Source organism: Girardinichthys multiradiatus, chromosome 24 (assembly GCF_021462225.1).
Source record: "Girardinichthys multiradiatus isolate DD_20200921_A chromosome 24, DD_fGirMul_XY1, whole genome shotgun sequence".
NCBI lineage: Eukaryota > Metazoa > Chordata > Actinopteri > Cyprinodontiformes > Goodeidae > Girardinichthys > Girardinichthys multiradiatus.
This window is the reverse complement of record NC_061816.1, coordinates 23,023,896-23,036,863: the sequence shown is the minus strand read 5'-3', so window position 1 is coordinate 23,036,863 and position 12,968 is coordinate 23,023,896. Positions and strand designations below refer to the sequence as shown.

The following is a 12,968-nucleotide window of genomic DNA, read 5'->3' as shown; positions in this document are numbered from 1 at the left end:
TTCTATTCTAGCTGCTCCTGGCTGCTACCTTCCCTTTCAAAGCCAATGGAGAAAACAAAAGGGAACTGTTTTTCTCATGACAGAACACCTTGAACCACATTGCAAACATTCTACAGTTCATTGTTGTTACATTACACAGACACATATTTAAACTCATAGCTCAGGTATCTTGTTCATATGAGATTTAGTTGGCAACAAGGGAAAAACTAATAACCACAGATATTTAAGACCGTGACCCTAAACCTGTGTTTATTGATATGTAAAGTTTTCTTTGGTATTAAAACTTTAGTCCTCCTCAGTGTTGTATGGATTGTAAACGGCTCATTCTGAACTGAGTTTTTTTAAATCCAACGTTTTCTGTTTTTACAGGTTAAAGCTGTTAATTGATCAGGAAAAGGCCTATCAAGAAAGAAAAGACCAAGAAAACAACAAAAAGATAGCAAGTCTAAAGGAAGAGCTGACAAAACTCAAGTCTTTTGCGTTGATGGTTGTGGATGAACAGCAGCGTCTAACTGAACAGCTAAATCAGAAAACAGTCAAGGTCCAAGATCTCAACGCTGGATTTTCTCAAGCTCAGGAAGAGCTGAGCTTGGCTAATGCTCGTCTGCAGGAAGAGAAGCAAAAGATAATTCACTTAGAGGCTCAGTTGCGTGACCAAACCAGTCGACACCATCAAGAACAGGAAGCCATGACTGCCAAACTGACCAGCGAGGATGCTCAAAACAGGCATCTACGCCAGAAGCTGTCGGCACTTAGCCGGCAACTGGATGAGCTGGGGGAGACCAACAAGACCCTGAGAAGGGCTGAGGAGGAGCTGCAGGAGCTGAGGGACAAAATTAGCCGAGGTGAGTGTGGAAACTCGAGCCTCATGTCGGAGCTTGAAGAGTTACGAAAACGAGTTCTTGAGATGGAGGGGAAGGATGAGGAGTTGATCAGAATGGAGGACCAGTGTAGAGACCTCAACAAGAAACTGGAGAAAGAGACCAAACAGAGCCAGTGCTTGAAAGCTGAAGTTGATCAACTGAACCACAGAATTACAGACTTAGAAAAACTGGAAGATGCCTTTAGTAAAAGCAAACAAGAATGCATCTTACTCAAAAGTAACTTGGAAAAGGAGAGGACTGTGTCAAAGGTTCTGAGCAGTGAACTGGAAGTCTTGAAAGTCAGAGTCAAAGAATTAGAGGCTGCTGAAGGCATGCTGGTCAAGACCGAGCAGATGCTGAAGGAAGAACTGACCAAGTTAAAGACTCTGACGGTTATGCTGGTAGATGAGAGAAAAGCAATGGCAGAGAAGCTGAAGCAAATGGAAAACAGGGTGCAAAACAGCACAGGCAAGCTCCAGGCTGAGCAAGACAAAGTTACATCCGTCACAGAGAAGCTGATAGAAGAGAGCAAGAAGACATTAAGGTCAAAGGCAGAGCTAGAGGAGAAAATGTGCATTGCAACAAAGGAAAGGGATGACTTGAAGGCCAAGCTAAGAGCTGAGGAAGAGAGGAATAAAGATTTGGAGTCTAAGATCACTATGATGAAGAAACGATTGCAGTCACTTGAGACAGTTGAGAGGGAATATCTGAGAAGCAAAGCGAAAGAGGAGCAACTCAAAACACCTCTTGCTAATCGCTTCCAGCAAGAAGACAACAAAATCAAAGATTTGACACAGGAGGTTGAACGCCTTAGATGTAAATTAAAGGACATGAAACTGGTAGAGGGTGACTCATTAAAAACACCAGAGTATGAAACACTGGAGAAAAGGTTTGCCAATGAACAAGAAAGAGCCAGAGCCCTGATGGAGGAGCTGGAAGTATCCAGAAAAGAGCTTTCAATGTACCAACTGGCTGAAAAGAAAGAGTGTAACCAAGAGCATGTCCTTTATAAACGCTTGAAGGAAGAGGAGGCAAAATCTAGCCATCTGTCCAGAGAGGTAGCAGCTTTAAAAGAGAAGATTCATGAATACATGGGAACAGAGGAGTCCATTTGCAGCATAAAAACTGACCACACTACTCTGCAGAGAAAACTGACCCAGCAAGAGGTGAGAAACAAAGAACTGGCCCGAGAAATGGAAACTCTAACTCGAGAGCTGGAGAGATACAGACGCTTCAGCAAAAGCCTTCGCCCAGGCATGAACGGAAGGCGATTTTCAGACCTGCATGTGTCTACCAAGGAGGTTCAGACGGAACCGCCTGACCTCATGTCTCCTAACAGCAAGAACATGGTACCCCTGGAACGAGCGGTAGTCAATGGGAAGCTCTATGATGAAAGCGTGGCTGATGATGGCACAAATTACAGCAACGAACTACAACTCACCAAATATAGCCCTTCACTTATCAACAATGTCAACAATCTAAACAACAACCTTAGACGATCAAGAGGCCCATTCCTGAAAACCAAAGATTCTGCCCATCAGGTTAATGGCAAAATGCAACCACGGCATAACAGCAACCACGTCCAGCCTGGAGATGTGGTTTTGACCCACAGTCCTGGCCAGCCACTGCATATAAAAGTGACTCCTGACCACGGACACAACACGGCAACACTAGAGATCACCAGTCCGAGCACAGAAAACCCTCAGTCATTCACCAGCACTGCTGTCATACCAACAAGTGGAGGTCCCCCCAAGCAGAGAATTACGATCATTCAGAATGCTTCCATTTCCCCTACCACAAAATCCATTTCTCCAACAACTAAATCCAAGTGTTCCTCCCTCTCAGATGAACCGTGCTCCCCAGATAGAGCCCAATCGCCTTTCACTATGACTGCTTACTCCAGAGCAATGACCCCAGAGTCATGTGGTTCTGTAACACCAGAGCGAGCCATGTCACCGATACAAATCGTATCTGTGACAACAGGCTCGCAGGATCGCTCCCTTTCCACAGAGCCCGTGGAGGTTGTAGGCGGACACGCCGTCTTCCGTGTCACTCCAGAGAGGCAAAGCATCTGGCAGGTGCAGAGGTCCAACAGCTCGGGCCCAAATGTCATCACCACAGAGGATAATAAAATCCACATTCACCTAGGAAGCCCGTTCATTCAGAGCATCAGCACCCCTTCACAAGTGCCTGGACTCCAGGAGCAAAGGACTCAGGTTATTGCAAACTGCAGCACTCCCGTTACCAAAGGCAGTGGTAAAATCACAAGTAGCATCATGATTAAGCCCACGTCTACCCCAAACCAAAGGCCATCACAAATTACAGTAAGTAATGCCTATGAGTGACCCCCACAGTCCCCAAAACCATTCATCCCATCCTCAGTTCTGAAGTCTATCATCTTTAGGTCTAACTATACTTAGAACCATGTCTGTTTTTCTTCATTTATGAGTTGAATGTTGAACGTTTTATTTTGGTTTGTTCGGTGTCGTGCAATAAAACAAAAAAATAAATAAATAAATAACCGACTGCATGAAAAAAAGTAAGAACAATCTGCCACCAGGTTCCCACTCGTGCACTTACTGTATTGTACTCAATGGCCGATTTGCCATGTAGTCTGATTCACACTGATGTATCGTGCCAGTTTTTATTCACTATATTTCACAAACTACATTATGCTTGAGCTGTTTGATTTTTTTAGGGATAATTAAAGTGTGTGAAAAATGATTTTGTTTTAGTTTGTCATCCATGCTTGCTGATTTCATTTATTCAATAAAACCAGCATGTTTTGAGGGAGATCCATTAAAGATTAAACCCAAAGGTGATTGTCTGCAGATTTAATTCTACTGTTTGATTTTTGCTCCATGTTAACAGGGTTCAAGTCCATTGTGTTCATTCAGAACTTCCCATGAATCTATAAAAGACTTTCACAGACACAGATAAAGCAACTTCCTGGGATTCTCACATGTGTTTGCTTGCTTGATCTAAAATCATAGGCTGATGTCATTGTTTCTTCCTACATCCAGTGCCCAGAAACCCAGTGACTGAAAATGAAAAGCAGGGTGATGTTAACTTGGAATTCTCTGCAATGACTGAATGGAAACTCTGCTTGAAACCTTTAGACCTTAACATGGTGTACCATAAAGCTGCTGGTGGAGGCAAATCACTGCTTGGCCCAAAAATAGCTTAGGACTTACATGTGTTCCTGAAACAAAAGTAAAATTGACATTGCAGTGTGTGAAAGGAAGGCTTTTTTACTGGATTTTTGCATCTTATTAGACCTTAAAACTGTATCTTATACCTTTTAAAACCAATTATATACTGTAGAGGGCTTAAAGGTAGCGTTTGTATTGCAATTTTTCAGTTTAAAGGAAATCGGATCTCAAAGTTCTGACTAAACTAAGGCAAGGCTCACTGCAGCTGCTTCAAAAAACTATGGTCTTTCCCAACACTGGCTTTAACAAGCAGTAAGAATCAAAGTGAGACAAAATAATGCAAAAAAGGTTTTAGACTCATGTTTTCACAATCAGTGATGTAATAATGGCCAATACTTGCAAATGAAACAATAATTCAGCCAATTTTAAATGTAATAAACCTTTTACACTACTGGCTGCGTTATTGCAGTTATTACTGCAGCCAGTAATGAAAACATGTTATTAAAAGGAGATTTTTTGGAGTTATTTACAGTTCTTGAGCATTTTGCAAAAACATTTTTGGAAGGTTTAGTCCTCATTTCATTCATGGACACTTACTATGTAGCACTTATTATGACCCTATTAGAGAATTATCTGTTGAACCCACCCCCCCTCCAGACACAAAAAAAAACAAATTTAAAAGAAATGCAGTTCTGTCTATTTATTACTCAATTATCAGCTGCAGTTGCTGTTATTTTTTATGCTACCCTATTGGCAAAATCTGATTATATTTTTGGCTTAACATTTAAAATGGCTAAATTATTACGCTATATTCTGCTATACACCCTCTCCCACCGGTTGCTGCACACTGCTGGTCAGCTGGCTGAAAGGAAGCTTCTTCTTCTTTACATTTGTCCCTCACTTAGAAAGACAGTTGCATTGTTTGGAATAGGCTCCACCTGAGCAGACCACTCAAATAATTAAACAGCTAACATAAACTTGTGATATTTGCTTACACTATTATGAACAGAACAGCCAGGGATGGTATTGTAAACAAGATAACAATAAATAGTCTAAGGATAACATCTAATAGTCAAGACATAGAATCATCCACAATCCACTCTAATTTTGGCCAATTCAGATTTTTTTTTCTACGTCATCAGTCAATTGTACAAAACAATGAGCATACAAAAGAAAAAAAAAATTATGTATTGAAAGTGTTTTGGTTGAGGCAGTTTTAACTATGAATATAAAGGAATTTCTTGATTTTCCCTATTTATGCAGCAAAGCATCTGTCTTTAACTTTAATTTAAAACTCACTGTTTTTGAGTACTTGACCTGCCAATCACCAGTTAGAGCCACTGAACAGTGAATTAGTCTTACTAGTTAACTTAACCCCCCCCTCACACAAACACACACACACACACACACACACACACACACACACACACACACACACACACACACACATACCCCCAGGTCACCCACCTCTGCTTTAAGAGGGCAGTCCTTCATTAAACTCAATGAATTTGGTTTTGAGACAGATTAATGCTTTTTTTCAACATGTTTATCCCCTGCACTCGAAGTTTTTGAAGACCTCCTGCAGTTTGCCAATCAGTAACCCAAACCATCTGTTTTATTTTCCTCGTTTCCCCCCACATACCCTGCCCTATGAAGTGAGTCATCAACAAAGCTTACAGAAAGCCATCCATGTATAGGCATTCCTCTAGAAGGTGGGTGGGGTGGGGTGGGGGGGAGGTGTTACACGCCTACAGTGGAAAAATACGTGTGTATGATTCATAAAATTAAGAAAAAACGATGAAATGTACACAGAGAAAGAAATAAGAAGTAATGACAGGATGTGAGCATGATTCCTCTTTAATGTCATTGTCAGAAGCAATGCAATATCTAGAAAGAGAGAAGCAAATCCACTTTAAAAAGTATTTGACCCCTTACAGGTTTCTTCTCTTTTTGCTTTGTTGTGATACTTACATGTTTCACATCATCATTGCATATCAGATAAATACAACCTGAGTAAAAACAGAAAGCAGTTATTGTCAGGCTACAACTTCTACCAAATATTTGAGATAAGTGGCAACAAGTCTTTTACACCTGTTTTAGATCACAGATCATCTTAATCAAACTTATCTCCAGACTTTGACTAGGCTACACCAAAACCTTTATTTTTTAAAGCCTTTCAGAAGTGGACTTGCTGATGTGCTTTGGATCATTGTCCTGAAAATAACCCAAATGTACTTGAGCTTAAGGTCACAAACTGTTAGAAAGGCATTCTCCTTAAGGACTTTCTGCTAGACAGTAGAACTCATGGTTCTATCAATTATGGCAAGTTATACCTGTACTGAAACAGCAAAGCAACCAAAAGCATCACATTACCACCACTTTGTTTGACTCTAGGGACGGTTTTTGTTCTGGGATTCATTTATACCAGGTATAACTGCACGTACATTTTCCTTAAAGTTCCACTTTTGTCTAGTCAATTCAGAGAATATTTTCCCAAGAGTCTTCGGGATTGTAAAGATGTTTTTTGTTAAATACAAAACAGGCCTTGTTTGTTTATGTCAGCAACTGTTTTCACAATGAAACTCTCCTATGGAGGCCATTTCTGCCCAGGCTCTTTCTTATTGCTGAATCATGAACACTGACCCTAAATGAGGTAAATGAGCCCTACACTGTTTCAGTTATTGTTCTAGGTCTTCTGTGACCTTCTGGATGAGTTATTGGAGTAACTCTGGGAGGCCAGCCACTCCTGGGTTAACCACTGCTCCCTGTTTTCAACATTGATGAATAATGCTTCTCCCTGTGTTTCGCTGGAGTCCCAAAGCCCTTAAAATGGCTTTGTAATCCTTTACAGGTTAATAAGTGCCAATGACTTTGTTTATAATCTATTCTTAAGATTTCTGTAGATTGGAGCACAATAGGTTTTCATTTTGAGATGTTCTGGCCTACTTCATCCCTTTAGTCAGGTCCTAATTAAAGGGTTTCTTGTTCTGTTGGCCTTGCAGCATTCAGGGCAGGGTGTGGTTTGTAAAACTGAACTTGACGTTCCAAAAATGTGATTATTCAGCTAATTCATGATCTAACTATCGGGCTACTTTTTTAATATAGGGTCAGACTTTTTAGCTTATTATCCTTAAAAAATGAAATGACAATTTGAAAAATGCTTTATATTCCATTAGTATCACATTATCCTTGTGTGTTATTAAAATTAGTTTGATAATATGATAATTTTCAACAAGTCTGACAAAACAAAATCTGAAAACTGGAGAAATCCATAAAGAGTCAAGTACTTTTTCACAGCACTGCTAATACTGTGAAAGTTTCACATTTCTAAATCCCAAACAAGCATCGCTCCTGTGGCAAGAGGTGTGAAGCAAATCCCAGTTCCATTATGCACGCACATGCACGCACGCACGCACGCACGCACGCACACACACACCAATCATGAGATGATGAAATAAAGCATTAAATTGTACACATAAAAAAAGGCGCAGCTGTGGAAACCAGATCCAAAACTGTCTGGGTGCGATGAAACGACTCAGGGGCCAAACAAGATGCTATTCATTAGAGAACCACTTGATAAACCACCAGCAGCTGAGACGTCTGTCTGCAACCTCAATTACCCCCTGACTCGCTTACGATTTACTTGATTCATAAACTGAACTCATCGGGTTCAGCTGAGGAAGATAAATGTGCACAGAGAGCGATAATGTGACATTCACTCCCGCTGCAATGATATACGAGAGAACAAAACCACACTCTCTTTTTGTTGGTGTAAAATTAACAATGCTCCCATGTACTTGAGCCACTTTGGATTTTCTGGCCCATTAACCAACACTTATCTCGAAATTCTCCTAAATATTTAAGGAAGTACTTCTCCGAGGTGATTTTGGTGATTCTCGCAATTTCACGGCACGTATGAGCAAACGTAAGTGTGTGCTTGAGGGATGTGTGATGAAACTGCTGGAAATGCTCTGAGATGTTTGAGTCTCAGACCAGACCGATGACACGTTGTCAAGAAGAATAAGCTGCTCAAAAGTATGTCAATGTAAAAACAAAGACATTCGGGTACCTTGAATCCTGCACCGTGAATAATTCAGATAGAGGTGGTCATGAGGGAGAAGCATTTCTAGAGATCAGAGCGCAGAGGAAAAGGAAGAGTGCTTGAGAAGGAAGTTGTGCTTTGTGCCTCTTATATTCCCATGACAACTCTGAACAAAATGACTGCTACCCTCTGTTCTCCTGAAAGTGTTCAAAGTTTCGAGCACATAAACTCCAGTCTACATGCAAAACCTCTTATTCATGTAGCAGCTGTTTATATAACTCTCGTCATGAATTAGCAAGAATTGAATGAAAGTTTATGGTTGAGCGTGCAAAGCTGTGTAACCGTGCAGACATCTTATCGGGGTTACTATAAACAGGATACGCTTTAAACGGCACTTTCCCCCCCAAAAATGATTTACATCAGCATCTTGGCCTGAGGCTGCACAAGTAAACACGCTGATTAAAATGTGATTGCGTGCTCAAAGGAGCAGCGAGTTGTTTGAGAACATGAGCTGCTTGATTTGTTTGACGGCCATGCATCAGAAATGGTCAATGCTTTTTAAGCAAAAATGATGCACTGGGACAATATGAGGGTCTCTTCCTACCATTAGGATTTGTGTCTACTTCAAGAACCAACATGCTGCAATTACAGCTGCAGGTCTTCTGGTAAACTTTTCAAGAGTCTGAACTTGTCGCCCATTCTGCTTTGGAAAATAGATCAAACTCAATTAGACTTCCATTAATATCCGTTTTCATCTAATGCATTTAACTGTATGTTCAGGGTCCAGTTTGGAGTCTTTAGGAGCCACTGACGTTTTTTTTCTCCATCAACTCTAACAAGCTTTCATGTAAAGTCTGAAGATAATCTCCTCAGCATGATGCTGTTACCACCATGTTTCAACGTAGAGACAGTGTGTTCAGAATGATGTGAAGCGTTAGCGTCCCATTTTTATTTCTGTACCTTCTTCCACGTTTGCTGTGGCCCCTACGTGACTCTGTGCAGTCTTTGTGACCCGTTGTTATCTGATGTCTTGACATGAGCTATTTACTTATTGTAGCAAACTGCAAGTGTGACATCTTGTGGTTTTGTTTTAGCAGTCGTCAAATCTCTCAGTTGGTTGCAGTGGATTTTATTTATGAGTAACAAGATAAGGGGCTGAGTACAAATACACCAGACACACCATTTATTTAATATATATATATATATATATATATATATATATATACATATATATATATATATATATATATATATATATATATATATATATATATATATATATATATATATATATATATATATATATATATATATGTATATATATATATATATTATATATATATATATATACACCACATGATGTATTCTATGAATTTTCCGCTTATTTTATTTACACTGAATAAGGAGCATAATTCAGAAATTGTGGTCATGTTAAGAAATGGTTTGCTTCCCTCTACTGGATTTCGTAGGTACTGCAACACATCTCAGAAATAAATCAGGCAATTCTGTCTACATGCAACTGAAAATTGTGCTTCGAATATAGCCTAACCTTTTTGTGTATGTAACCTTTTTTATCTTATTAAACTGCCAAGCTTCTCATTAATCGTTTGTGTATCTCCCCCTCAGATACCTCTAGAAGCATTCCGACGTCCAGGACCGACAAGAATCCCTAAACCAAAGGGATTCAGCTCCCAAAAAGGCACAAACAACCCTGCAACACACCCAGGGCAACCGCTGCTGGCTCCTGAAACAGGAAGAGAGCCGGCCTCACACACGCCTACATCACATTCTAAAAACAACCCGAATCTAGTGAACCGGAGACAGTGACATCATTGCTTTTATTCCTCAATGATTCACTTAGAACAGACAGAATATATATTGTGCTGAGTTAAATGAGTCGCTCCATGTTCCATTTCATAAAATCCTAATCAGTGGTGCTCTAAAAGTGACTACATGCAGCTGCTTATTGTGTCTGTATTCTATTCTGTGTGCACATGTTGGAGAATGTTTCATTTAATAACCAACTAACTATTGAGAATGAATTACATGCTGCAAAAGATTTATTTAAGTGAGGATGTCCCTGTGAACAGCAATGAAATGAAAATATTAGATCAAAGCGTGTTATATATGTATGTGTTAAATAAAAACTGTATGTATGTTTTTACCATGAGTATTTGTATTGGTCTCTGTTGTGATATGCAGATAATGAAGACGCGTGTATCCATTTCTGGAGATGGGACACAGGAATATTTGAAAAACAGTGGCAATAATGTATAGAAATAATGAGCTGTAATGCAGCTCCTTCATTAAAATATGACGTGTGTTATTTTTCATTTCAATAAAAACCTTTTATACTTTTGTGATGGAAATTCTTACAGTAAGCATTCCAAAGTGTATGACCTTTAGGTTACCTCACTCCTCAGAACATCTGAGGAGGAAGCTGTAAAAGCCATTATCAGAAGTTTAATGGTTAAAACTCACACTTTAGGGTGATATCTCGGGAAGGACAGATGGGTTCCTAGATAACTTTGTCACCTCTGAACCCGAGAAGGGTCTGGGGTCATAAAACACAGACTCTTTGAAGTTGAGATAACACTGTCATGTTCTGGTATAAATACTGTGTGTAAATGCTGATCGGGGCTCTGTTTCACTGACTAACCTCAGTGTCAGGGTCTTCAAACGCTGAATGCCTTTGAGTAAAACTTATAAAGACAAAGTCCGAATTTTCTCTTGTTATGAGTCAACTTCTACCCACTTTGATAAGAAAATTCCACAACAATTTTAGCGTTACGAACAGGATCTAACGTGCCAGAGGAAACCGCAGGATGGGACACGGACGCCTGGCCAGCCTGAGAGTTGTTCTCAGTCCACTTCCACATTACGGAGGGGAGTCCGGGTGCCCGCCTGCGGCTTCTGGCCAATTGGATCCAAACTATTTGTCTTCAAATATATCTGGGTGAGAAGTTGCTCTGTATGATATAATGTATATTATTATTTTTATTACACATTAACCATCATCTCCTAACTAATTAATTAGGTTCCGGAGTTGCGAGAGGGAGGACATCAGCTGAGGGCCCGGTCACCCTGTTAAGGTATACAGGGAGGTTCTCATTGGTAACAATGGGATAAAGCAGAACACAGGGTTTTGCGGGTGGTTTTTAGCAATTTTCTATACCTCATAAAGCCAGACGGCAGACGTGCCGCTGAATGGGTAAAAAGGAAAAAAACAATGGTTCCAGAACCTTGAGGCATCAGGGTTTCTCCTTCTTCATACTCTGATTTATAAAATAATGAAAGGAAAAAGTGGGGATGATTGTGTTAAATGTGCTTTAATTTGGAAGATAAGTTTGGGTTTTCACAGTATGGAAGTTTGAGTTTAAATAAGTAAAAAAAAAAAGTTAAAACTTTCCTGAAGGAAGTTTCGTTTGTCTTAAATATTGCGATAAGTCGGAAAAGAAGGTAAAAGTGAAAAGGGACGTAAGAGAGTCGAAAAGAAAGTTGTTTTAGAAAGGAGTATAGTGCATGTTGTGGAAGGAAGTGACAGGCAGGTGGACAACTGACTGACTGACTGATAATATTTCTTTGTGAAAAATCTGAACCTATACTAAACTTACATATATGGGATTTGAGTTCAACATCTGCGTTTTTGAGTCTGGATTTTAGAAACCTGCCCTTCTCCATGGCTACTCCGCCAGAGACGCTTCTTCAACACGGCCTGAAAGAGAGAGATCTGCCTTCCTGTCTGCCTGCTTGTTGCAAATCACAGTGTGAGTTTCCACCAGAACGAAACTCAGAAGAAGTCTGGCCCCACTGAGATGGACAACGATCCATGCTGTTTGTCAGAGCCAGAAGAGTGAACCACTGGATTTATATTGAAAGCATCTTATGCGGGCAGAAGAGAAACAGGCCGGAGCAAAGTTTCTTTTTTCTCCGTCCTGGAGAAGTTAAAGTGGACAAAGAATGATTGAATGTCTCACCAAAAGACCTGGGAAGGGCCTGGTTTTTTTTTTTTGGACTGATAGAGAACTCTGTGCCATGACAGTCTGACTCTGGAGCGATTTACAAACTGATGGGGGTAACGTACAAACACACAAACACATTTGCATAAATCTTTTCCTATTTTCTGCAACGAAGAACGCTTATTAACCGCTGCTCATGTGACGCTTGCTTGACGTTGACAGATATAGCGGGTTAAAATATTATTTTAGGGTTAGAAAAGTATCTTTAAAAGGGTGATAACTTAGTACATTTGATACTTTCCGGTTAATTCTTTCAGAGAAGCAAGTTCTCTTTCGTCGTGGAATATTCAGGGTAAATTATTCTAGTTATTAAAAGTTATTAAAAGCAGAGGAAGTTACAACATCTCCAAAACTCAGCAGTAACCATGTGTTTCTATGTTATTTTCAGGACAGATCTCATGAAGGAGTATTTTTAAAACCCAGCGCATGTGTAACACCTGATGGGTTTCTCCTTCAGGCATTATTTTCTGTTGTCAGAGTTTGTATCCCATAAATCTAATGGGTAGAGACCTCATTAAAACAGGCTTAGTTTTACTGCAGATGGTCTTCATACAGTCTCTGACACAGTATTTACAGTTTGGTGCAGTTTTTGTCCACAAGTGCTAACTGACGCTTGTGGAAGGTGCAAATTCATTGTTTTTCATAGCGACTGCTGGGAAGAGGTTCTATTAGGGTTTTTTTTCCTCTTCTGATTCATGCATCGTGTTGATTTACACTGTACCTTATATCAGGTCCTGACAAAAACTATGAAAGGCGTGGTTCTGCAGTTTCCTTTTTTTTCCCTTTGAAGAAGGAAAAAGAAACCTGATCAGTTCTGTGTTGCATAGGAGTCTTAAAACACTTGTTGTTTTCTAAAACTTTTGAGAGTAATTGGTTTTGTTAAACACATTTT

At 39.9% G+C, this 12,968-nt stretch overlaps 2 protein-coding genes across 3 annotated transcripts in view; one reads left to right on the top strand and one right to left on the bottom strand.

Moving 5' to 3' along the window:
- filip1l (filamin A interacting protein 1-like) overlaps positions 1-10,415 on the top strand; it is a 105,429-nt gene extending 95,014 nt beyond the window's left edge. For both annotated transcript variants that reach the window (XM_047355428.1, XM_047355429.1), the window contains 2 exons: positions 370-3,187; positions 9,684-10,415. In XM_047355428.1, the coding sequence (XP_047211384.1) occupies positions 370-3,187; positions 9,684-9,884 (3,019 nt within the window). In that variant the 3' untranslated portion in view covers positions 9,885-10,415. The remainder of the gene's footprint in view (positions 1-369; positions 3,188-9,683) is intronic.
- The window catches only part of LOC124861585 (epithelial cell-transforming sequence 2 oncogene-like), a 36,996-nt gene that overhangs the window by 1,651 nt on the left and 22,377 nt on the right, over positions 1-12,968 (bottom strand). The window lies entirely within an intron of this gene.